The following is a 26,904-nucleotide window of genomic DNA, read 5'->3' as shown; positions in this document are numbered from 1 at the left end:
GCATGGCAACTACAACATACATAAAGTAGCTCTTCTTTTTTTCTCTCTGCATTTTGTTTTTTTTTTTAATTGAAAAATTTTATTTAATTGATTTAGAATATTGTTCCATGGTTACATGATTCATATTCTTTTCCCTCCCCTCCTCTGTCCCCCTCTCCTCCCATAGCTGATGTGCAATTCCACTGGTTTTTACATGTGTCATTGATCAAGACTTATTTCCATATTAATATTTGCACTAGGGTGATCGTTTAGAGTCTACAACCCCCGTCATATCCCCATCGACCCATATGGTCAAGCAGTTGTTTTCCTTCTGTGTTTCTACTCCCACAGTTCTTCCTCTGAATGTGGATAGCTTCTTTCTCATAAGTCCCTCAGAATTGTCCTGGATCATTGCATTACTGATTAGCTCTTCTTTGAAGATTTCTCTCCTTGGGGTCTTCCTTGATCTCTCGGATTGAAAGTAGTCCTTTTTTGTCCATTGTTCCAGAAGCACTTTTTCTTATAGCACCTTATTTCTTGTATTTTACTCATCTCTATTATTACCCCTTTTGCTAATGGATTCTGCCAAAACTTCTTCCTGCCATAGAGGGGGGAAGTCCATGAGCTCTGGTGCATTCTCCCCAATTAAATGGGCTTCGGTATGGTTCCAAAGATAGAGAATGGGTCTACTATCCAAAGAACAGTGCTATTCACATGACAACCCCGCAATGGCTACAACAGGATGAAGTTTTAGGCCATCTCTACTGAGTCATGGGAGAAGGGAAGTAGGGGTAGGAAGGGTCCCAAAGACAAGGTTGTAGCTACTAGCAATATTTAAATATTAGAAAATAAAGGCAGGGGAGAATATGATACCCTTGGAATGTGTTCTGGCAATAATGGATAAATCAGGCATTCCAGGATTTGTACAAAATACATATACGTGCTCTTCTTTCAAAGTTAAGCTTCAGTATCACCTCTCCAGGACGTTTTCTCTAATCTCCTAACTGAAAGTAAGATATTCTGCTCCTAGATCCCCTTAACCCGAATCTCTCCCTTGTTCTCCTGTTTCTACTTTCTTATATAAAACATGGCTGAACATATATTGCTTCTCGCCAGTAGAATATAAACTCCTTGAGGGCATCATTGTTGGCTTCCCAGCACTAAGCAGAGGGCCCTACACAAGGAAGTGATTAATAAAAGATGGATATTGAATCAAATGACAGGTAACAAGTGGATATGCATGTTAATATATATGTGTTAATATGGTATCTGTAGACCTAGAAGTGGACCTCCATATGGACCCCAATAGTCCCCACTATTTCCCCATTTCCTTCCCTAAGAAACTCTGAGTTCCTAATGGCCACTAACCCTTTCATTAATGCATACATACAACCAATATATGTTCTCTTAAATCTCTATGTCTATCTCCATTTTCACTCTGGAGTATGAGCTCCTATGAGATAAGGGGTGGGCAGGTAGGAACCCTGCCTATGCTTCACCAACCAATTGCTCCATATTTTCCCTGGGGGCCTGGGAAGGAGCTCTAGTGTTCATCTTTAGTTTATTCATGTTGAGGTGAATGCCATTCTTGGAACGCAGAATCAGTTGTGTTTGCTTGATGGGTGGCTGAGTGGGGTCTGGGGAGAACTCAAAGTGGAGCAGGCAGAGGGCTGTGACCACCTTCATCTCCATCATGGCAAACTGCTGCCCAATGCAGTTCCTGTAGCCAGAATCAAGAGAAAAATGGCTTCAGCCCCAGGTCCAGAGAGGCAAGAACAAGCTCATCCCTGAAGAGGACAAGAGGCTGGCCTCTACCATGCTGGACAGATCATCCATGGACAACTTATGGGACAGTGTGAGATGGTATAGCATGGCTTAGCTGTGAGCTACATCAGTGAAAGGAATGTTCACCATCATGCGTTTACAGACCAATCAGGGTAACAGAGTAGTTGTGCAGTTTACTAAGCTTGTTTAATGTATTTGGAAAGACTTACTCTGAAGTCGACTTTTGATAGAGCGTCACTGTGGATGTGCTCATGGGAGCTTCATGGGAAATGACAGTAGTTGATCTAAATTTGCAAAGTGCTTCTCTCTCTCTCTCTCTCTCTCTCTCTCTCTCTCTCTCTCTCTCTCTCTCTCTCTCTCTGTGTGTGTCTCTCTGTGTCTCTCTGTCTGTCTCTCCTCTCCTCTCCTCTCCTCTCTCTCTTTCTCTCTCCTTTCTCTCTCTTTCTCTCTCCTCTCTCTCTGTCTTTCTCTCTCTCTCTGTCTCTGTCTCTGTCTGTCTGTCTCTCTGTCTGTCTCTCTGTCTCTCTTTCTCTCTCTCTGTCTCTCTCTCTCCAGCTCTCTCTCTGTCTCTCCTCTCCTCTCTCTCTCTCTCTCTCTCTCTCTCTCTCTCTCTCTCTCTCTCTCTCTCTCTCTCTCTCTCTCTCTCTCTCTCTCTGTCTGTCTCTCATCTCTGTCTCTGTCTCTCTCCCTTCCTCCACCCCCCCCGGAACTTAGTAATGTAGTGCTTTACATGCTATAGGAATTATTATACCCATACTACAGAAGAGAAAACCAAAGCTTGGAAAGGTTATCTTCCCCATGTTCAACTACATCAAAGACATGATTTGGATTGACTCTAAATTCCCCATTTATTAATTAAATTATGATACTTCTTTAATAAAAATTAAAGGATGTTGAATGAAATTTGGGTGGAGATCTTCATGGAAATTAGGTAGTAAGGAAATGATACTTTGTTTTGATGGAAACCAAGCAGTAGATCCAGTCAGTCATCTAATTAGTCAATAAGAATTAAGTGCCTATTATGTGCCAAGCACTGTGTCAAGTGCTAGAGATACAAAGTGAGGTAAAAAACAACTAACTGCCTGCTCTCGGTTCTCCCACTCTAATGGAAGAGACAACATGCCAACACAAAGAAGATAGAGATGCCATTCTCATAGAAATCAGGCATCTGGCCTGACTAAGAATAGGGGGTCTAGGCAACACTGAGCCTCCTGTTTCCAATCTGGACCTCAAGGTAATAACAGCAATAAGGGCTAGCATAGATCTAGCACTTTATAAGTATTATCTCATTACATCCTCACAAGTCAATGATGTAGGTGCTGTTGTTATCCCCATTTTAACAGATGATACAGAGGCCAAATGACTTATCCAAATCCACATAGTGAGTATGTGAGCCTGGATTGGAACTCAGGGTATCCGGATTTTGTTGCACTTACCTAGGTCTGAATACACTGCCTGAGACAAATCAAGTAGCATCTACTGAAAACCTGTTGTATGTCAGTCATTGTCCAGTGATTAACACGGGTACAGTGACTGGAATGTCATAAGTACTTAATAAATGCTGTTTGACTTGACTTGCCTAGTCAAGCACAGTAAACTCCATTTCTTCAAAAGTTCCTATAGTTCTACGTTACTCCCTGCACTGAGTTATTACCACTTCCACAGAGGGTGGGAACCAGGCTGATTGCAAAGTTGGTTCTTCCCCACCTTGCACTTGAGAAGGAAAGGAAAAAGGGGCTTGGGTGGGGGCTCAAATGGGGTAATCCAGCTAGGTGGTGTAGTGAAGGGAGAGCTGAGCATCAAGTGATCCTGGATAATTCACTTAACCTCTTTCTTCCTCAGTTTCCTCAACTGTAAAATGGGGTTAATAATAGCACTAATTTCCTAAGGTTGTTGTGAGATCAAATGAGATAACTGTACAGTGCTTATTACAACAAATAGTACATGCATAATAAATGCTTATTCTTTTCTTCCTTCCTAATGCTGAGATTCCCTAGTTTCCTACTTTTAGCACACGGAGGGAAATCACCAACCTGGGCCCAGCTGAGAAGGGCAGGAAGGCAAAGGGATGACGTGTTGAGGTATTCTCAGGAGTGAAACGCTGGGGGTCAAATACCTGCAAAAGAAGAGGGGAATTGATTTAGACAGCTTCTTAGTACTCCAGTCCAGAGAACAGGAGGTGTAAGACTGAAGCCCTGATCTGATCCTGGAGATTTTCCTCCTTGTAGGCTTCAATACTTACTTATTAAGTACCTACTTTGTGCAAAATATCATTGAGGTGCTTGAGGGGATAGAGAAACAATTGAAAGAACGGACTAAGGGTTGGCCAACTTTTGCACTGCTGGTGATGCTTGAGATCTTGGAAAGGAGGTGATATGGTATGATATCAAAGAAAGGCAAATAGTATGCCAATTTTCAGAAATGTATTATAATATCAAAAGGCTAATTAGTAAGTGTCTGGAAAAGGAAGCGATGATCATAGATAACTTGACCAGCAAGATCTGACACCTCTCTCTCTCTCTCTCTCTCTCTCTCTCTCTCTCTCTCTCTCTCTCTCTCTCTCTCTCTCTCTCTCTCTCTCTCTCTCTTTCTCTCTCTCTCTCTTTCTCTCTCTCTGTCTGTCTGTCTGTCTGTCTCTCTCTCTGTCTCTGTTTCTCTGTCTGTCTGTCTGTCTCTCTCTCTGTCTGTCTCTCTCTGTCTGTTTCTCTGTCTGTCTGTCTGTCTGTCTGTCTGTCTCTCTCTTTTTCTCAAGCAGTTCTGTTTCTCTGAGTCTCATTCTTTTTGGTCCCAGAGGCAAGAACCAAGAGACCTGAGGCAAGTTGTAATGAGACAGATTTAGGCTTGAGGTTGGGAAGACCTTCCTAACAATGAATTTTGTCTCAAATCAAAATGAGCAACCTTGTGATGGCTGTTTTGGAGACTTCCTCCTGGAAACTAAGTCTTCAGACAGAGTCAAGATAATAACTCATCAGAAATGGTACAGAAGGGATTTTCACTGAGAGAGTGATGGATTTGGTGACTCCTGCTTCTCCCCAGCTTGGAGGTTCTGTGATTCTGATAAATGTCCATCCACTTGAGTAGTGAGGTTTGGGAAAGTGTCAAAGGTAACTCACATTGTGTGAATGGTGATGCCACAGACAGAGATTGGGAAGCCAACAGAATGGTCACACTTTGGAGCAAAGGAAAGGGATATTTTCCTTTCTCTGGCCTCACTGCCTCTCATTCTCTCCCCTTTCTCCCTGTATTCCTGGGGAGGCCTTGGGAAATGGAATCCTCCTTCTATCCTTCTCTTTCCCCTATCTTCTACCCTCTTCCTCTGCCTTGTCCAGAGACAAACATCTTCCCTGCAAGTAGCCACCCCTGATCTATGTGGACATCAAGGGACATCCAGGACAGGGGTACCTCAGGGTCAGTCCACACAGTGTGATTCCTGTGAAGAGCATAAATGTGCAAAGAAACCAGGCTTCCTAGAGAACAGGGAGAGAAGTAGATGATTAGTGACAATAATCCTGATAATGGTTCTCCTCACATGTGTATGCCATTTAGCAGGCCCTATGGAGAACTTTCCCCAGCCCCCAGCTCTTCCCTGAATGCTGTAGCCCCACCTTCTAGCATCCTTGGGGGAGTCAAGCCATTTATGCTCCCCATTTCTGTGGAAGGTACCATCATTCATTCTCTCATCTTCCAGGCTTGAAATATCAGCATCATCTCTCTGAACTATCCCTCCCCAACTCTAAGCTTATAAGTTAACAACTCTTGTCAATTCTACTTCTACAATATTTCTGGCACCCAGGCCCTTCTCTCTTCTCTCATAGCCACCCCCCTAGCCCAGGCCCTTCTCCTTACTCTTCTAGACTTGTTGTTTAGTAGTTTTCAGTTGCGTCCAACTCTTTGTGACCCCAGTTGGGATTTTCTTAGCAAAGATACTGGAGTGGCTTGCCATTTCATTTTCTAGTTCATTTTACAGATGAAGAAACTGAGGCCAACAGCTGTATGACTTGCCCAGAGTTAAAGCCCAGATAAGAACTCAAAGAGATGAATCTTTCTGACTCTAGCCAAGTTCTCTCTCCATTGTACTACCTAGCTGTCCCCCTTCTAGATCATTCCTTCTTTATTGTCTCCTTGCTTCTAATTTCTTCCTTTTTTCATCTATCTTCCCCAATGCTGACAACACAAGTCAGATCATGCTATCTATCCCCTTGCTCAAAATCTTTTAACAGCTTCCAGTTTCTTTGAGGACAAAATGCGAAATCTTTGACCTGGCATTCAAAGCCTTCCAACATCTACCTCCCATCTCTCCTTCTAGTCCCCTCCCCCCATTCCCTATCCCCTTCATGAAATCTAGGGTTAGCTGAACTGGAACACTCACAATTTTGTTCCCAGATACTTGCACAAAGCATCCATCTCCCAAACGTTGGATGCACACCTTCTTCAGGAGGACCCTTTTGGAATTCTTGTATTCCTTCAAAATTCAGCTCTGGTACCTCTGTGGTTACCCACCCCAATCCCAGTTCTAGTACTTCACCACCCCTCCATCTTCTTTCCTTCTGTTTTGGAGTCAGTACTGTATATTGCTTCCAAGGCAGATGAGTGGTAAGGGCTTGGCCTTGGGGGCTAAGAGACTTGTCCAGATCACCCAGTGAGGAAGGGTCTGAGGCCAGATTTGATCCCAAGGATCTCCCCTCTCTAGGCCTGGTTCTCAAACCACTGATTCACCCAGCTGCCCCCATCTGGCCCATCTTTCTTCTAATATATATATTTCTGTGGATGTTGGTTTCCTCTGTAAAATGTAAGCCACTTATAGGTAGGGGGCACCTTCCCTTTCGTTTTTGCAGCCCTGGCACATAGTACTGTGACTGGCATAGACAAGTTATTTGATAAATGCCTTTTGGATTGTGGACTATTGTCAAACCCTCTTATTGATCCCTTCTTATGACAGACAGGAGATACCAATTTCCATAGTCTTTCCCACAAATAGTACATTCAGTCAATCAGCCAATCAGTCCATAAACATTTAGTAAGCACCTACTATGTGCTAAGCATTGGGGATAAGGATATAAAGAGGGATATAAAACGGGATAAAAATACAGTCCTTCCTTTCAAGGACCTCACAGGCTAAAATGGAAGAGACAACATTCAAACAACCATGTGCACACAGGATAAATGGAAGGTAAGATCACTGGGGAAGCTTCTTGCCAAAATTGCCAGGGAAGCTAAGAGGTAGAAGTGAGCAAGGAGGGAATGGGGACCTCCAGGGCAAAGACACAGAGATGAGAGATGGGGTGAAGAACAACATGGAAGCCAATGTAATACAATCAAGAGAATAGACAAGTCAGGTGGAAAGACAGGATTACCTGAATTATGAACAAGTAACTTTACATTCCAAATAGAGGATTTAAATTTGGTCCTGGAGGTAATATGGAGTCAAGCCAAGTCAAGTTATCAAGCATTTTTAAGGGCTTACTTTGCTAAACAAGTGACCCAAAAGCTTATAAATGTATCTTTGAGTGTGAAATCATGCTATCGGTATTTGTAATAAATCCAGCATAGTTTCCATGGTACCAAAAGAAGCTATGACCCCTGAGATCTGGGTGACCTTCCACCTACCTTCAGGTAGTGACCTCCCATCTGCGAAGGTAACAGGCTTGCTTAGTTGACGGTATACCTGGGGTACAGCTGGAAACAGGCGGAAGCTCTCTTTGATGCATAGAGTGAGGTAGGTCATTTTCCCCAGGTCTTCCCTGTGAGATATATGGTTTCCATTTCAAGAGAGTCCAAGAAGGGTATCAGGCTCTGTGGAGAATCTCCCACTCCTATTCCCTAGAGCCCCTCCGTGTGCACTATAACCCCATGTCTTTAGCTTCCTTGGGGAGATAAAGCAGGGATGAGGCAGTGGGGAAGAGCCTAAACCCAGTCTATATTGTGCCTCCTGCCCCTCAGGTCTCCCAGCCCTCCTGGGTATACATCATGCGAATAAGGCTATTTGCTCAGATCAATACTGCATCTAGAGTGCCTCCATTTTCTCTTTGCCTCCCTAAGTCCTGCCTGTTCTGTTAGACTGAGCTTGAAATGCCTTCTCTGCTACCCTAGCTTCTGGTCTATGAATTCCTGAAGTATTCACTTCCTGAGCCATCCAGGTCAGGCCACATCACTCACAATCTGGTCCTCTGCAGGTGAGCTTCGTCATCCCAGACTAATTGAGGGCTGCCCAAGCACAGGGGACATCTCTGTGTCTGCCTCCCCAACAGGGATGGAAATTCAGGAGAGGCTGATTAATACACAGGGACCATTGGACCTTCCTATTTCAAGTTCAGAAAATATCTATTAAGCACCTAGAATTTACAGGGCTCCACTTGAAGACACAAAGCTAATGTGGCACAGTTCCTGCCTTCCAGCCTGGCTCTACTGGATTTAAAATTCAAGGATATGGAATTGAAAAGTATTCCTTGTGTTTGTTACCAGTGTGACCTTGGGCAAGTCTCTAGCCTTCTCTGGGCTTTGGTTATCCCATTTTTAAAGTAAAGGGGTTAGAACTGATGATCTCTAATTTATAATAGCAAGAAAATTGGTGATCTTAAGGAAATGACAATCTAATGTAGACAAGGAGGTGGTGAGGGGCATCTAGGATGTCTCAAGAGAACAAATCAATCTGAATTTGGGGACCCAGGGGAGGAAAGGGGGTCAGACTTGGGACAAGTTTCAGGCTTTTTCAGTAGCTTAAATTGACAAAGGGGGAGCAATCATTCTGGTCCTTTCTTTGAGTCTTTTCCAAACTCTCCACCAGTACAGAGAAAGAAGAAATGGCATTGGATTTCTAGGATTAGGGCTCAAATGCTGCATATGAAGTACTACCCATATCTGTGTGACCTTGGGTCACTACTATCCGGGCCTCAGCTTTCTTATTGGTAAAATGAGAAGGTTGGATTTGGTGATCTCTAAGATTCCTTCCATCTCTAAATCTATGAGTTGTGTCAAAGCCATTTGCAAAGGCACACTGGGAAGAAGGGGAAAGGGGATGGAGCCAGAAGGAAGAGGAGGAGATGGGTCCATTAAATCTCAGAATGACAAAGCTAGATAGAGGTCATCTAGTCAAATATCCCCATTTTACAGATGGGAAAATGGAGGTCCAAAGGAATTACAGTCATATGACACATTAATTGCAGATCTCCTACTGTGTCCAGGTTTTCCAGGCTGTCCTTTCCTAGGATAGCACCCCCATTATTTGCTCTTAATTTCCTTGGTCCTAGGTGCCCTAAGCCTAATACAGACCACTGCTGGCTTCCTAGAGGGAAGTTTTCACCCCCTTCTTCCTGTCTCAGGTGAGGACCATCTACTGATGATCCTTCTTTCCTGCTCTGAGTAGGGTTAGGCCTGGCATAGATAGATAAAGAATTGGGTTTAAGCATCTGATAGGACTAATTTGAGAGGTTTAGGATCTAACTATCATTCTGCTCTACTGGGAATCCCTATGTCTAATCCATCAGCCTTATTTAACCCATAAACACACATCTCTCCCTGTGCCTGGAATGGACCACCTTTCATGCTTGCCTATCAACATCTTTTACTTCCTCCAGCCGAATTCCACAGAATACTGATTAATTTCTAGCTAGGTATAAAGCCCTGCCAGGTGCTCAGGGTACAAAAGACAGAAATGAAAACTCTCTTGTCCTTAACAAGCTTACATTTGAGACTTTCCTTCAAAGCACAGCTCAGGAGTTACCTCCTCTGAGAAGCCCTTACTGATCCCCCAGATTCCTGGCCTTCCAGGGACTCCAAAGAGAATGGAGCCGGAGCAGGCTGGCTGCTTCAGCCCTTAAAACTCCAGTCCAGTCCAGGCAGGGTGGGATAGGTTGTTCTCACCACTGGACAGTGTCCCGACCCTGTAGGATTTCCTGGATCTCCTTCCGGCAGCGGTTCTGGTGCTCTGGGTAGAGGGCCATGCAGTACAGGAACCAGGAGATGCTGCTGGTGGTGGTGTCATGGCCTTCAAACATGAATGTATCCACTTCAGCCCGCAGGTCCATGTCTGACATGTGGATCTTGTTCTCATCCTGTTGGGGCAGGGAAGGGAGAGCTGAGAGAGGAATACATGCATGGCTCAATTTTCCATTTTGTGGATTACCTGTACTTTAACATTTCCTCCAAAGTCAGCTTGCTTTTGGACCTTTCTTTCATCTCTGGGATCCCTTCTCGACCCCTTCTCAGAATGTCTCCTCATATTCTTCCCTCAGTATTCCTGGATGTCAGCATCTACAGCAACCCTTCCACAGATCTATTGGGTTCCACCTCATACACCCAGTCCTTAGTTAACTTGGCCTTCAGGGTGACATATCTTACACTTCCCTCTGGCTCTCTTTAATTCTTTAACCAGATCCCAAGACCTATTGATTTCATATTTATAGTATCTGCCTTGATTGTCCTTTCCTCTCCCTTATCCAGTGATCCACTACCACCTTAGTCCTGGTATTCCTTATAATCTGCCCCTACTATTCTTGCCAAAGGCAAAAAGGCAAAGGACTGGTCTATCACCTCCCATGTCCTTGTATAAGCTGCCTATGACATTTCACAGTGCACCCCCTATGTCACTCCTCTTCACTACTGACTGGGCTCCAAGGTTTTCCTGCTATCAGGCTCTAATCAATATTTTTAGCCTTATTTTACATTTCCACAGTTTTATTCCTATTTTTACAGATAAGAAAACTGAGGCTCAAAAAGGTCCAAGGCCATATAACCAAAGACCCCTTGGTGAGTCTACTTCTTTGTTTTAAATCTTGCTTAATAATAGTCATTTGAGAATCAGTGAACAGTTATCTCCATGGCTGTAACTATTACTGTGCAGGAAGTGGGGGGAGAGTGGACTAGATGAGATGACCCCTGCAGGCCCTTCTAGTTCTAAAGTTCTCATTTTAAAAAATTCTTTTTAACTTTCTGGAAGCTGAGAGAAAGTCAATGAGGTGATGGGATGATGTTTAAGCTTATTTTGTTTAAGGACTTTGAAGGCAGGGAAAGATCTAGAGATGAGACTTCTGCCCATAGAGAATGAGAGTGAGTGGGACAGTGGGAAGCTGGGGGCACAGTGAAGCCCTGAGGACAGAGACAGGAACATCAGAGAGAAAAAGATTCAGATCTGGCATAGAGAAAAGTCCTGAGAGCCAATCTTGGCTCCTTCCTCTAGAAATCCCTTCTCCCGACTCACCTTGACTCCCAGGAGAATATCCAGGAAATCCAAATGTCTCTTCTTCTGGGTCTTCTCCAGCATCTCTCCCTTCAGGACAGCTTTTCTTTCCCTAATCACTTTGTCTGTGTCAGGCAATCATAAAACACAAAATGTTAACACTTGGAAGGAATCTTATAGACAACACAGTCCAACTCCCCACTTTTAATTTCATAGAGGAGAAACTGAGGCCAAGAGAGCCAATGTCTATGACCACCAAAAACTTGGAAAACTTAATATGTGCCAATGGTTTATAAAAACCAAAGGGCCTGACATTTTGGAAATGAGGGAAGAAGATGGAATGTGTAAAATGTAAACTGATGAGAACTTGACTTTGACTCCCTATAAAGTTATAGGGTATATTATTATTATTATTATTATTATTATTATTATTATTATTATTTTAACACCCTTAGCTTCTGTCTAAGAATCAATACTGTATATTGATTCCAAGGCAAAAGTGTGGTTAGGGCTAGGCAATGGGAGATAAGTGACTTGCCCAAGGTCGCACAGCTAGGAGATGTCTGAGATCAGATTTTAACTCAAGACCTCTTGTCTCTAGCCTGGCTCTCAATCCACTGAGTGACCTAGTTTCCCACTGTAGGATATACGTTTAAAGAGTTGGTTTGTGGACATTTAGAAAGGGAAGCTGTAATTGTCCAGGATAAACCTGACTTCAGCAGAAGCAGGCTAATTTTATTTCCTGACTTGGCCCCTTGACCAACAGGGGAGTGTTGCAGATTTTATTTAGTTAGATGTTAGTGGGATATTACAAAATCTCATATTTTCCCTGTTGACAAAGTAGAGAGCTCTCATTGGCTGGATTAGAAACTGGCTGAACGATCAGAACAAACACCCAGCCAGGAATTTATTTATAGCACCCAGGAAGTCTCCAATGGGGTGCTTCATTGAACTGAACCTGGCCACCTACTGTTTAACCTTCATATCAGGGATTTGCATGAAGGCATAATTGGAATCGTTGTCAAATTTGCTGATGGCATGAATTTTTGAACTTCACCTACTACTATGGATAACATGATCTACGACAATATTGATAAGTTAGAAAAACTGGCCAGATGGTACATATTAGCAGATACAAATGCAAAGTTTCACACCAAAGTTCCAAATATTAACTCATGAGTAGAAACGAGGCAAACGATGAGAACCTGGAGAAGAAACTAAGGGAGAACAGATGGGCAACGTGGTCAGGTTTTGTTTTGTGATTCCCCTACATGGTGGATGGAGAAACTCAAGCCTGTGTCCCTGAATCCTTGGCTGATGACCTGGCTCTCTGGGGATGGTTCCATGAAAATAGAATTGAGGAGGAAGAAGGAGAACAAGGAAGGAGAGACAGCCCTCGGCCGGATGCCTACCTGTGTGATCATGGGCAACCTTGCAGGCCCTCAGAAAGTTACGCCCGTGGGGTGTGAGCCAGTAGAGGAAATCATTATGATACTGGAAGGCATGGACTCGCTCTTGCATCAGCAGGGTGAGGTCAGCAATAGCCAGGTAATAATCAGTGTCACTGAAGGTGCCAGAGAGGAGAGGAAGGGAAGTGGGGTTGGAGATTTGGGGGGAATGTGATAATGGCCATTCTGTCCCCTCCCTCAGGGACCAACTACCTGTAAGGGCCCAGGACTATACAGGAGCCCCAGCTCAAAGTGCTACCTCTCCTGGAACCTCTGCCCTGACCACCCTGGTCCTCACTGATGTTGGCCTACAGTAGCTCTGTGACTATCCGGCTTTTGGTGCACATCCTACAGGGCCAGGGATTGGGACAGCTTCCCCAAACCCTTGCTCTGACCTCTTGGTTTGGCCACGGCTTGTCTTCCCAAAGATGCATTTCATCAGAGTGTCCAGAGCCATGAAGCCCACATCATTAAAGATCTCCACACACTTATTCACACGAACCTTCTTCTCCCATTTGTCCTGGTGGAGAGGAGGGATCAGACTCATAGGCTCACAAGGTGGATCTTTGGCATTTCCCCCTTTCCCTTGGCCCTCCCAAGCCCCTAATGCCTTTCCCAGGTCTGCAACTTACTGACCTGGCCTAAGCCTCATCCTCAGGAGCTCTTGGTCAGGTGTAAAGGGCTTTATGGGAAGCTAATCCAGTGGGGACCACTGGCTGTGCACATTGGGGGCCCTCCTGGTCACCTTAGGACAAAAGGGGTAAGGGATAGGGACTAGATCTGCAATTTAAGGGGCTAAGAGACAGGGACTGTGCCTCTGTTTCTTTCAGTGTAGGGAGCTACCAGGTGAGGAAACTCCCTCTCCCAAACAGGGTAGGTAGCACCTTCTCTGCAGTTTACAATGTTAGAGAGTTAAGTTGAGTTAACTAAATTAACATCCCAACCATGATGGTTCAGAGATTGGACTTGAATTCATGTCTTGCTGGCTTTGATATTACCTCTATCAAAGCTATCTATCTCATACTGATCAGGTTCCAGTGGAGGGACTGTAGGAACTGAGATAGCAAGAGGGAAAGACCCAAGAGTCAAAGCCATAAAGCTGGAAGGGACTTGAGAGATCACTGGATCCAAACAAATTCTTGATTTCCTTGATGAAGAGAGACAGACAGACAGACAGACACAGCATATACAGGCTATGAATTTACATTCTCTTATTTCAGACTCACTTATTGTCCTTTCTACAATAGCAAATTGTTTGGAAGATGGCAGTGAAGCAGCATGTTCTAATGGATAGGGAGCTCATCCCTAGAGCCAGGAAGACCTGAGTTCAAGTCTTGCTTCTGATATTTACTCACTGTATGACCCTGGGTGAGTCACTTAATTTCTTGGTGCTTTGGGCAATTCTCTGAGATTATAATTTGCAAAGGAGTGGTTAATCTGCATTAGTAGAGAAATCTTCTTTCTCAGGGAGTTCCCTAGACCAATGAAACCCTAGCCCAGACTCTTTTCCTGTCCCTTGGAGAGAAGGGGCCTCCCTGCTGCCAGTTGGTTTCTTCTTAGCCACAGGAATCATGGGGCAGCCATGGCTTCTGTCTTTCAGGACAGAAACCATCCCCTCCCTCTCATCTAGGGGATGCTAACCCTAGAGAATGACTAAAGTGCAAGGTTGCCTCCCTACGATGAGAGTTTGGGATGAGAGTTTGGGCTCTCCCAGAAGGAGAGGAGAGATAAAGGAGGAATCGTGGGCAGAGGGTGAGGAACCTCTCAGAGAATCCCCTCTCTCTACAACGGAGCAGGAGCAGGACCAGAAACACCAGCAGTTTCCTTCCTCAAACCCAAGCCTCCATTGGAGACTGGGAGAGGAAAGGTAAGAGAACATGAGGCTAGGTATCACCAATTCCAGGCCATTAAAAGATGCTCTATTCAAGGCATAGCCCAGAGCTGATGGGACCCTGAGTGGCTACAGAAGTTAGTTCTGCCAGGGATTTCAGCTCTGCCTTTCCTTGTCCCCAAGCCTACATGCTCCTAACCCCAAGCTTAAATCCAGGCTCAGGGGCAGAAGGGCAGGGCTGCATCTAGTACCTGTCGAGGGGCAGAGCCCCATCCTGGGAGATGGCCAGGAAGGCCATGAGGAAGGAGGCTGCTTTGCCCATTCTGGAGAGATGCAGGTATAGCCAGGGCAGAGATAGCAGACAGGGTCTCTTACCAGCATGTCTTGTGTAGACTCTGCAAACAGGCCCACATAGGACTTCAGGACTGCATTGTGGAAGGCAGGTGTGAGCAGTTTCCTATGTTGGAACCACTTGGGTCCCTCCAGGACCAGCAGCCCTTTCCCTGTAGTGGGGGTGGGTAGGTAGGTATATAATTAGACAGTACAGAAGCTTTTCCTCAGCACCCCTTCCCTCTTTCCCTTCCCCCTTTGCCAGGCCTGGACCAAGTCCCCTAGGACCTGGCCTGCTGTTGCTCTCTATGAATGCATGGCAATTGCTCAACAACTCCCAAGAAATGTAATCAAGGGAGGGGGGTCCTGAAGAGTGACAATGGAACCAGGATCCAGGGAGGGTTTCAGCAAGGACTGAGAGCCTGGCTATGTGATGGGCAAGGAGGGACTCTGGTGAGAGGCCTTTTGCTCTCAGCCTTCCAGCTTCCTACCTTCTTTCAGCCCACAGGGGATGTGAAGATCTGCGTGTATCTATGTTTATGTGTGTTTGTGTATAGTATCCCACTTACCAATCCATGGTATGAAGAAACCGTATATATCCCAAGCTTTAGGGTCTTCAAGGAAATGAAAATACAAGATTAGGCAGGTTCTCCAGTTTTACTGACAACGGGGAGCATCTTCCCATCCCCTCTCAGGACCAAAGACTTACAGGACAAGGTCCCTCCTAGACCTCTCAGAATGCTTCCTCATAGATCTCCTCCCCCTTTCCCCACTCCCTGCCACACTCCAAGATTCCCAGATTTCGTTCTCTAGTTATTCCATCAGGCTGCCCATTGACCCTTAGGTGACAACACCCTTCCCCATCCCCATTTATTCCACACAACCAGTAACCAATAGGGGACTGAGATCAGTAGCTTTCTCACCTCCTCGGCTATATACAGCCTTGGCGTAGTCAGGGTCGTAGATGTTCAGAAAACCAATAAATCTCCCAAACCACAAAGGATGGGCAGAGGGGTAAGTGTTGGCCCATGATATTATCTTGTCCAGGGCCCCTTCACCTTTAATCTGATTGGTAGAAGAATAATAGGAGAAAAGCTAACAGTGACAGTCATGGCGGGGCAGTGGAGATGTGATAACAATATCAGACCTTTCAGCCTCTACTTGAGAGGAAGACATGTAGCATAAGAGATGAAGAAGAGGAGAGAGGTGAGTGAGAAATGGTAGGATAAATGGTGGATATGTTGGAAGAAAGAATGAGGGGAAGAAAAGTTGAGAAGAAAAGGACGCAAGAGAAAAATAAAAGGAGAAGGGATGGGAAAAGAGAAAGAGAAGGGAGAGGAGTTTCTACTAGTGTTGAAAAGAAGAGAAGAAGAGAGATAAGGGAAGTAAATGGGAAAATATAGGGAAGAAAGAGATGATGGAAGAGGAAGATGTAAGATATGAATCAAAGGAGAACAGATGATGAAGAAAATCTGAGAAAGAAAGAAAAGGGGAGATGAGGAAAGAGAAAAGGAAGAGATAGAGGAGGCAAGGTAGGAGAGTCTTCACCTTCTACTTTGGAAACAGTACTTTCCCAAACATTGTTCTGGGACCTGATACTCTGAATTCTGTTTTTAGTTCCTAAGGGGTAAATGGAAAGGGAAGCTGGGATAAGTTGCTTTTGAGAGAGGGCAAAATCCAAGGCAAGGAAGGTGCAAGTAAGAAGCAGAATGAGACAGAGTGGCTTGGGATCTAGGACTAGAGGCTGCTAGAGAGGGGTTCTAAGTAGATGGCATGGGGACAGCTGAGAGTCAGAACTGGGTTCAAATCTGACCTCAGATACTTCTTAGCTGTTTGACCCAGGGCAAGTCACATTGCCTAACCCTTAACACTCTTCTGCCTTGGAACTGATACATGTATTGCTTCCAAGATGGAAGGTAAGGGATTAAAGAAAAAAAAAGTGGGTGATAGTCTGAAGGTAGTAAACAGCAGTTAGAGCAGGTGATAATGACGCCAAAGTTCTTTATTCTATTCTCTCCAGGTGAGTGATCTTTTTTTTTTTCCTTCTTTAACCCTTACCTTCCATTTTGGAGTCAATACTGTATATTGGCTCCAAGGCAGAAGAGTGGTAAGGGCTAGGCATTGGGGGTCAAGTGACTTGTCCAGGGTCACACAGCTGGGAAGTGTCTGAGGTCAGATTTGAACCTAGGACCTCCCATCTTTTGGCCTGGCTCTCAATCCACTGAGCCACCCAGCTGCCCCCTGTGAGTGAGCTTTTCTCTATTTCACAGGCCATAGGTTGAACTTTGAAGGTTTTTCTAAAGGATCCTAGTAGGGGCAAGACCCGGATGTGAATGCCTTCTGTCTTTTGGACTATCTTTTTATGCTACCCAGAATAATAAGGTGGGTTCCAAGGTCACACCAAAAGAGAGGGCATCTAGGGATGGTTCCAGGAAGAAGAGGTGATTGGGTGCAGGTGGGGACTCTGTACTGAGGGTTCCAGAGTATTACCTGTTAATCTCCCCAAACCCTCTGAACAGTCTACTCTTCCCCCCTCCCAGGCCCAGTGCAGTAGAGGAACCCCATCCAGGGCTTCCAAACCTTAAAACCATGAGTCATTACTGGAGATTATTAATATGGGTTCAGCTAATCTCATAAGAAAATAATCTAAAAACACAAGTTAAGGATTATGACATCTTGGGACATAGAACTCCAAACTTTAGGGGGCCAGGCTGGGGTTTTCATCACTATTAGTTAGAGGGGCAAATTGGGAGGGAGAATCAGCTTATTAAGAAAATGATATCAAGGAATGGCAGGTGGATTTTTGAAGCCTGGAATAAAATATGGAAAGGGTGGACTCTTTGGTCAAGGACCAAGAAAACATTTGCTTGGACTCTGGAATTTACTCGCAAACCTCTCACCATCAGCTCTCACTCTAAGCTTTTGCTCCAGCCTCTAAGGAAGACGTAACCCTTCTCCGTGCCAAGGGCAATCCCTCTCCTTGTGTTCTTCATCTCATTCCCTCCTTCTAGCTCCTCTGCAAGGTTGGCCCAATGATCAGCCCCATTTTCTAATTTTCATTCCATTCTTATCTAGTGGTTCTTTCTTTGCTGCCTATAAAACAGCTCAGGACTCCAGCCTTAACAATGGGTCAGCCATGCCAACTCTCAGGTAGCTGAGTACAACATATAAAATGTCAGAGCTGAGAGGGAGCTTCGAACAAACGGGCCTGCCAGAGCGTTGATCAGAGAACAGAGAACAGAGAACAGAGAAAATGGGAGTTAGGAGGGACCATAAGGATTATTTCTAACCTTTTATAACCTTGATTCATAGTCCAGTTTTTCCGGGGACTGCAAGCAGGAGTTGGGGCTTGTTTATGGACCAGGTGTTTTGGGACTTAGTCAAACCTGTCTTAATTCTAAAAAACTTGCCTCCAATTTCTATTGTGGTTTAGGATTTATAGAGTTTGTAGAGTTTTCCTGGGAAAAAACCTTCTCAGGAAGAGTACAGGGATAATTATCTCTGTTTTTTAGGTGAAAAAACAGGTTCGGAGAGTTTCATAGCTGTCCTATTGTTATGTTGCTCCGTTGGAGTCAGGACTGGGATGCTGGGACGTTAATGACCCCCCTGGCATTCCGAGGCTCTTTCGTTCATTGTCAGACCCAAGTCTGGGCAGGAGAAGGAGAAGGAGAAGGAGAAGGAGAAGGAGAAGGAGAAGGAGAAGGAGAAGGAGAAGGAGAAGGAGAAGGAGAAGGAGAAGGAGAAGGAGAAGGAGAAGGAGAAGGAGAAGGAGAAGGAGAAGGAGAAGGAGAAGGAGAAGGAGAAGGAGAAGGAGAAGGAGAAGGAGAAGGAGAAGGAGAAGGGGCAAACCCTTTAACAATCTATCATCATGCAGAGACTGGAGCTGTCCTTTTCCCAGGCTGTCCACTCTGGCCCAGGAGAGAAATGTTCTAGCTTTAAAATAAGGTATTTTCCAAAAGGGGAGAGGAGGGATAAAATAAGCAGGGCAGAAACAATCTGTTCATGAGTTACCTATGCTTAGAAAAGTGGGGATTCCCCCCCATCTTATGCTTCTTTTGTCTGGCTTTGTGTCTGCTAAAACACTCTTTTTTTTTTTAAATATATTTTATTTGATCATTTCCAAGCATTATTCGTTAAAGACATAGATCATTTTCTTTTCCTCCCCCCCACCCCCCATAGCCGACGCGTAAGTCCACTGGGCATTAGATGTTTTCTTGATTTGAACCCATTGCTTTGTTGATAGTATTTGCATTAGAGTGTTCATTTAGAGTCTATCCTCTGTCATGTCCCCTCAACCTCTGTATTCAGGCAGTTGCTTTTTCTCGGTGTAAAACACTCTTTTAAGCTCTTAAGTGACTCTCCTGTGTTTGACTACAGTAGGCACAAGGTGGGGTGGGGCAGGGTGAGGAGATCTGCCAGGACCTCAAAAAGGCCAGGGAGAAGGAAGCTGGTGCCAGCTTTTGTAGGGGGTTGCCAAGGACTTCTGAGCTGAGAGGGCTCAGATCTCCTGGCTAGCTGCTTCACCAGGTCTGAGAAAGGTTGGTGTTGCAATATGGGCTACTTGTGTGGGGTGGGGGAACTTTGGAAGATCAAGGCTTCGCAGGTCCCCTCTCTGTGGGCTCAGTGTGGAATTAGGGTCTGACCCAGAAAGAACCTCTATGCATAGCAAAAATCACGGTTAGGATGTACACAGTATCTCTGCTTCCCTGGAAATACACAACATCTGTCTATTTACATATGCAAAATTATATATAATTATGAAAAGAATTTACCTAATCCTTTAAGGTTTACAACTTTAGACATTATCTCATTTAACTCTCACAATATTCTTGAGAGGTAGGCTATATTTTTATCTCCATTTTACAAATGAAGAAACTGAGGCAGGTAGAATCTAAACAACTTGCCTAGAGTTACACAGGGAGGATGTATCTGAAGGTAGATATGAGCTTAGGTCTTCCTGACTCTAGGCTCAGTGCTTTGTCCATGATACCATTTATATATGTAAAATTTCCCAAGGTTCTTTTTGAAATCTCCATTTTAATCCCCTTATGTATTTAGAGAGAGAGAGAAGGCTAGGAAGGGAAGTACACACACATATACACACACAGGGTGAAGAAAGGGAGAGAGAGACACTCAGAGAAAGAAAAAGACAAAGATGCATGTACACAGTGAGAGTTAGAGACAGATAAAGGGACAGAGACTGAGTATTCCTGTCTCACCCAGGCTGGAAATACAGCAGTCACTCGTGGCTTAAACCCCTTTCTGCTAATCAGCACCAGAGCCTTGACCTCCATTTCTAACCTGGGCCAGTTCTCCCCTTCTTAGGTAGCTCCTGGCCCACTTCTCCAGGGAGCCTTCAAATTGTTACACTTAATGCTTTAGCTTCACTGAAGTTCCAAGCTCAAGTGGCTCACTAGCCTTAGCCTCCCTAATAGCAGGAACCATGGCATTCATTCTTTCTCTGTAAATTAAATTTAATAATAAAAGTAAAAATAAAATATTTTGGCCATGCCTTTGTTGAATATTTATCATATTCATCAACCTTCCCTCATTTCCCAGTGGAAGTCTTCCTTAAAACAAATATGTACAGTTCAGCAAAAGCAATCAACACATTGGCCATATTTGAGAACACACACACCTTTCATTCTCCATCTTTTTGTCCATTCTCTCTGGCAAGAGTTGGGAAGGATTTTCTGACAAAGGTGGGATTGAATACTTCTTGGGACTATTGGAGCAGAATCTTCAGTTGTGGGTATACGGAAAGTCTCCAGGGACCCAATCAACTCTGAGATTTTGTGAATCTGTTATGTGTTAGTCACAAATGATCTCTTAATTATTTGCCAAAATTAATAGTCTTTTTTCAGTCCTTATTCTTCTTGAATTCTTTCCAACATTTCTCTTTCTGAATATTCTCACTTTTCTCTCTCTCTCTTTTTTTGTAATACTCTTCTTCTTGTTCTTTTCCTTCCTATCTGACCATTCCTTCAGACACCCTTGTTGGATCATCATCCATGTCCTGTCCTTTAGTTGTGAATGTTACCCTAAGCTTGTCCTGCCCCTCCTCTCTTTCTCCCTCTGTCTGTCTCTTTCTTTCTCACTCTCTCTCTCTCTCTTTCTCTCTTCCTTTCTCCCCTCTCTCTTTCTCCTCTCCTCTCCTCTTCCCCTCCTCTTTTCTTCCTCACCTCTTCCTCTCTCTCAGACTTCCTCTGTCTATGACCTGTGTCTGCTTCTCATTATCTTTCTACCACTTCCCCTGACTTTTAGGCCCTATGAGTCTGAGAATCAAGTTTGGAGTTTTGGGGAGTTTTAGTCTGTTTTCTCTGTCCTTTTCAGTTCTAGGTACAGAGAGTAGAGTCCCCTGACCTGTGAGCAAGTCCTATCATGTCACCCTTTACTTAATCAATTCCCATAATTCTTTATCACCTCAAGAATCAAACATAAAACTGGCATCTGAAGCACTTCATACCCCAGTCCCTCTTTTTTTCCTAGTCTTTACATTGTTTAAAGTGGACTTCGGGGAGATCACTAACGTTCACTTTGTCCTATATTTGTGGTTATATTTCATTCCCTTTCTGTTCAATCCTTCTGACTTATTGGGTAGTTTGCTTCCCCATAGTCACTGCAATTACTAAAGGAAACTCAAAGGACCTCAATAATTCCAGAACTCACACCCTTTTCTTCATCCTCTCTAAAAGAGCATATTATAGAGGCTTAACAAATGCTTGATAAAGAAGATACTGTTTCCTTTGGTCTGTCACAAATGGCTATGTTAAATTATACATTCTTTCATTTGTTAACAATTGAAGCTCCCTAGAAAGTACCTTTTTCTGACTACACAACCTACCTGATCTTATCCAAACTGCTTTGTTACAAACACAATCTAATCTGTTACTTTCCCTGGTCATGTCACTCAAGAGGAGAGAGTCTCTCCCTCCCTGCCTTTCTCTCATCTACACATATATCTATAACACAGCTATACATTTACTATATTATAGATTATATATGTATATATATATGCCATCTGTAGAGCTTTGAGACATACATGACCACTACCTACTTATGGTATGTGCCACACTCTCTTTTTTTTTTAAACCCCCACCTTCCATCTTGGAATCAACACTGTGTATTGGTTCCAAGGCAGAAGAGTGGTAAGGGCTAGGCAATAGGGGTCAAGTGACTTGCCCAGGGTCACACAGCTAGGAAGTGGCTGAGGTCAATTTTGAACCCAAGACCTCTGAGCCTGGCTCTCAATCCACTGAGCTACCCAGCTGCCCCTATGTGCCACACTCTTGAGAGGATAAATAAACTATAGTTTACCTGTCTGTCTGTCTGTCTGTCTGTCTCCTATACTGGTTTATTCAGGCAGTAGCTAGCAAAGATCCTGAAAATTCTTGAAACAACACCTCAAACCCTTACAAACTCTCAGATCCAGAAACATTGGCCTCTTTTAGTTTCCTGATTTGGGGAATGTTCACTGGTTATCTCCCGTGCTTAGAACTCTCTCTTTCTTCCTTTATGCCTCCTGGCTTCTCTGGCTTCCTTTAAGTCCCAGATAAAATCCTGCCTTCTACAGGAAGCCTTTCTGGTCCCCCTTAATATTAGTGTCTTTCTTCTACTGAATCCCTCAAATATATCCTATCTCTATCTTGTTGGCTGTTTGCATGATAACCTTCCCCTTTAGCTCTTTGCAGGCAGGGATTGCCTTTTGCTTTTCTTTATATCCCCAGAACTTAACACATGCTTGGCACATAGAAGGTCTTTAATAATAAATATTTGTTGATTGATTGACTAACTCAGGAGGTAGTGAATTTCTCCTCTCTGTAGGATTTCAAGTAAAGACTTAAATAACCCCAGAAGTAGGCTCTACAGTGGCTTCTTTTTTTAGATGAAGTTGGACTCTATGCTCTCTGGTGTCTCTTCCCACCACCACATTAATTAATGTTCTGTGATTCTGGTAGGAATGAGCCCAACCCATCCTTACCAATGTATTGTGGGAGAAATGAAAGCTGGAGCTTTGCTGTGTCCATTCACTTGTTACATAAACTCAGAAAATTCGAATGGGTTGTGTGACAAGGAAATCACTTTAAAAGACTGATATATATTAATTTAAGGTCGCCAAGGAATTCAGCTATGTAATTCCTTAATGAAAACTCAAGTCAGCAGTCAACCTTTTATGGAGTTTAATTACAAACAGGAGGAAGAAAGGTATTAGAGAGAGAGAGAGAGAGAGAGAGAGAGAGAGAGAGAGAGAGAGAGAGAGAGAGAGAGAGAGAGAGAAAGGGGAGAGAAGGGAATAGGGCTTAAATACCCCCTCTGTTTAGGCTGGGCCAAAAGGCCCAAACCCTTAGATAGCTGAGGCAAAGAAAAGAGATCAGTCCCTATCACTCACATGACCAAAATGGAGAAACAGTCTCAGGGGCCTCCACCTTCAGCTTCTTTCAGAGCAAGCTTCTCAGAGCACAACCTCTCAGAGCAAAACCTCTCCAACCTCCTTCAGTCCTCAGACCCCTTATCTTTAAGGAAACCATCCAAGTTCCCTCCCCTCAGTTCTCACATCTACCAATCACTGTCCATGTCTTCCCTGTGCCAATGGTGGCTCTAGCTTAACCCAGGACCGCCCAGAGGTCTGTGGCTTTGCACATGTCTGTTGAAGGTCATATTCTCAAATAATTAAATCTTGATCCTTTTCTGCAGCCCTTCCTAAATCCTGTTACCCTGAGCAGGGTGGAGATTGGAAGTTCCAAGACCTGGTTCTGTCATTCCAAGTATCTCTATTGTATCAATTCTAAAATCAATCATGACTCAAAGAATTTCCTGTTCTATGCTTAAGCATAGGTCAAAGCCCTTTCCATTGTTCAGCAAAAGGTTTCTGTCCTAAAGTAATCTTAAGAAGGGAGGAAGAGGAACCTCCCATGCCAATGGGGTTCACATTCCAATAGAGTTCCCACTATCAGTAGGAAATTCCCTACAAGCATGAAACCTTCCAATGGTGAAATTTCCAACATTCACAAGTCTAAGAAATTTTAAGGTTTACAGTTGTGTGTGTGTGTGTGTGTGTGTGTGTGTGTGTGTGTGTGTGTGTGTGAGAGAGAGAGAGAGAGAGAGAGAGAGAGAGAGAGAGAGAGAGAGAGAGAGAGAGAGAGAATGCTTTGCCTCTGGCTGAGGTAATGGCCACCCCTGTTTGCTAAAGCATTCCTTTACACCCCTAAGTGCCTCTGGTATTTGATCAAGGCAGGTATGAGGAAGGGCAGGGAGAAAGAATTTGGGTAAGCTTACCATGACTTCTGGAGCAAAGGACCTCAGGCTTTGGAACTAGCACCTAGTTGGGAAGACTGGGGGATTTGGGCTGTGGAGACACCTGATAGTCCTTGATCTCTATATGGGGGAACGACGGAGAGAAGGCTTTTCAGGCTCAATCTGGTATCAGGCTCAGCCTTTTGGGAGCCACAGCTACTTGGGCTGGGCAGTGCTTCAGCCTTAGGCTGGAGATTCATAGAATCACAGAACTGAACAGTTGGAAGTGATCTTTAAGAACTCTGGCTGACTGGCTATACTCTCAATCAAACATCTTTGCCTCTTCCTAATTCCTTCCCTCTTCCCTTGATCTTAGAGGTCCAGATGTTGTTGTTGTTAAGATCAGGTAGATCAAGATGGAAGGGAGGATTGTGGGGAAGGCTCTCTTCCCTCTTCACATTGCATAATGTGTTGGATTAGATCCAAGTTCCACTCCAAACAATGTGGGTATACAATAAAGGGGTTTATTGATAGACTCAGGAAGACACTAACTAGCTGGGTCAATATGGGCAAGTCATTCAATGTCTCTCAGCCTCAGTTTTCTCATCTGTAAAATGAAGCTAATACTGCTGCTAGCTCCTATCTCACAAAGTTCTTGTGAATTTCCAATGAGATTTTTTTATATACATACATACTGTCAACATGGAATCTGGGAATCCCAAACTTGTGGCTTAGTGGGATCTGATGAACCCCAAGTTTCAGGACTAGCTTATAGGTTGGAGACCCCAAAGTTGTACTTGTTCCTGTTTTCCCATGGGAATCTTCCCTGAAGGGAATCCCAGGCTGGCAGTTTCAGACTGAGTGGGAGACACTCAAGGGAAAAGACAATCCACTTCAGGTGGGAGCTAAGCCCAATCCAAAGTTGAGTCACTCTTTGGCACTATAGGCAGGGCATCAGTCTTGAAAGCTGAAGATCCCAAGTTTGATCCTCAGAAAGAGGGTGTGATATGCTGGGAAAAGGACCCAGTTATTAAATATTAAATATTCATGCCCTGACTCTTCTTCTGTTTCCTTCTCACTTCCAAAACAAACAAAAAACTCCAACACTTTCTACTTTATTAAGCAGATTAAGATCCCTGGATATTAATATTTTTTCCTAACATCCCCTACAGTTCCAAAAAACTTTATGTCTTCACCCAGGCTGAGGGCGTATGTGTCACACACACACACACACACACACACACACACACACACAGACTGAGAACATCAATCCCTATCATTAAGCAGCAGATACATGTAAAGTAATCAAGTGTAAATTGAGTTCACTGGGTGAGTGGTCACAAAAGAATGACCAGAACTGGAAGGAAAAATCCGTTATATGCAGTAGAAAGAAATTAGATTGAGAATCAAAGGGCATGCCTTCAGTCTCAGCTCTGCTATTTACCACCACTATGACCTTGGGCAAATCACTTAAACTTTTGGAACCTCTGACTACTTTCTTCATTTCTGAGATGAAGGTGTCAACCTAGCAGATAGCAAAGATTATCCCCTGGTTCTAATTCTAGGCTCTTTACCAGGGAAAGTTTTCTAGGGAAGGCAACTTTTGAGCCCTGCTTTATAGGAGAGAAGGGTATAAGAAGGAGGGGGAAAAAAGAGAGAGAGAAGGAAGTGGAATGAAGTTATTCTAAGGGGAGAGTCCTTGGGCAATTTAGAGGAAGAGAAGATTAGTTGAAGTATGCCCTAAATTCTCTTGTCCTCTCCTCTATTTCTCCCCCCACCCTTTGTCTCTCTGTCTTTCTGTCTCTGTCTCTCTCTCTGTCTCTCTCTCTCCTCTTCCTCTTCCTCTTTCCCCATGGATTCTCAGGATTATTTCTTTCCCTTTGTCCCTCCACTATTCCCCTCTTTCTTCTCCCTTTCTTCCTCTTTCCCATCCTATCCTGGTCCTCTGTCTTTGGCATGCCTATAGAATCAATGGGCACTCCTTATTTCTACCCCTTCTCTTCCTTTACCACTCCCTCCCCTTCCATTTCCCTCCACCTCCCCTTTTTTCTTTCTTAGTTTTCCCTCTTTTTCCTTATTTTAGATTGAAAACAGAGCTAGGAACAACGTGCAGAAATGGAAGAGATTAAGATCTGTCCAAATTTTTCCCTAATGACAGAGATATCCAGATGTGCTGAGAATATCTCTAGCTTCATGGGGTTAATGAGAGTTTTCAGAGGAAATTGCTTAACCACTTGCTGAGGTTGTCAGAAAGAAGACTCTGCCTTAGGCCAAATTAAATTACTTCTGAATTTCTTTTTTCCAAATCCTAGATTCAGCAATTTTATATCACACTTTATCTATCTCTTCTCACCTTCTTCATCCCTCCCATGCTTTTCCCCTGTCCCACCCAGTGACACTATATTGCCTCCTTGACTACTCCAAAACTAGAAGAGGAGTGGCCTCTTTCTTTCACTAACAACCCCTTTCTTCTTCATTGTCTAACACTCTTCTTCAAACTCTCCTCTTCCTTCTCTCCCACTCCCTTTGCCCCTGCCCCTGGCTAGGGACCCAACCCTACCTCTTTAGCATGCCCGAAGAGCCAATGGATAGGTGGCCCAGGGAAGCTGTCCAGTGCTCGCAGTAGTTTCTGCCTCCTGGCCAACAGCCTGGTCAACTGGAGAAGGCCCAGAGCCAGGACCAGGGCAGTGGACCACAACCACAACCTGGGGAAGCTCACAGGGAGCCATATAGAGAGCCATGAGAGTACCATGGGTAGTTGATGAGCTCTGAGTCAATCTCTAAGTGTCACTGCCTGAACAGCCTCCTACCCTTATACACTAGGTTTGGGCACTGGGCCAACTTCTGCCCAAGTCACACTCCAGGGAGACAGGTTTAATACAAGCTTGGTACCCAGAGAAGGGAGGGGCACATGTTGGACCTGTGGGGCTAGAGTAGGGAGAATTTCATTCTGTTGTCTCTGAAAAGTTTTAGAATTCTAATATCATAAGAGAGAGAGATTCAGAGAGAGAGACACACACACAGACACACACACAGAAAGAGAGAGAGAGAGAGAGAGAGAGAGAGAGAGAGAGAGAGAGAGAGAGAGAGAGAGAGAGAGAGAGAGCAGGTAGTCTCTTAAA

The 26,904-nt window shown here is 44.2% G+C and overlaps 1 protein-coding gene across 1 annotated transcript; it reads right to left on the bottom strand.

Moving 5' to 3' along the window:
• LOC100023582 (cytochrome P450 4B1) lies at positions 1-26,575 on the bottom strand. Its single transcript, XM_001375045.3, has 12 exons — positions 26,343-26,575; positions 15,472-15,613; positions 15,118-15,162; positions 14,594-14,721; positions 12,783-12,907; positions 12,352-12,503; positions 10,961-11,064; positions 9,625-9,815; positions 7,372-7,505; positions 5,167-5,231; positions 3,798-3,880; positions 1-1,699 (listed from the first exon to the last, which is right to left on the bottom strand). The coding sequence occupies exons 1-12, from the start codon at positions 26,532-26,534 to the stop codon at positions 1,468-1,470; spliced, it is 1,593 nt and encodes a 530-aa protein (XP_001375082.2). The 5' UTR covers positions 26,535-26,575; the 3' UTR covers positions 1-1,467.
• Between the last annotated feature and the right edge of the window lie 329 nt (positions 26,576-26,904).

This window comes from Monodelphis domestica, chromosome 2, assembly GCF_027887165.1.
Source record: "Monodelphis domestica isolate mMonDom1 chromosome 2, mMonDom1.pri, whole genome shotgun sequence".
Lineage (NCBI taxonomy): Eukaryota > Metazoa > Chordata > Mammalia > Didelphimorphia > Didelphidae > Monodelphis > Monodelphis domestica.
Note: the sequence above shows the minus strand (reverse complement) of the source record. Positions and strands in the feature narration are given on the sequence as shown.

Excerpts from the sequence above, each read along its gene's own strand:
- LOC100023582 (XM_001375045.3), bottom strand. The coding sequence starts at position 26,534 with ATGGTACTCTCATGGCTCTCTATATGGCTCCCTGTGAGCTTCCCCAGG. Across the intron at positions 14,722-15,117 it reads TTTCTTCATACCATGGATTG|GGAAAGGGCTGCTGGTCCTG; the intron begins GTAAGTGGGATA and ends CCCCCACTACAG. Across the intron at positions 1,700-3,797 it reads CCCTTCTCAGCTGGGCCCAG|GAACTGCATTGGGCAGCAGT; the intron begins GTTGGTGATTTC and ends TTCTGGCTACAG.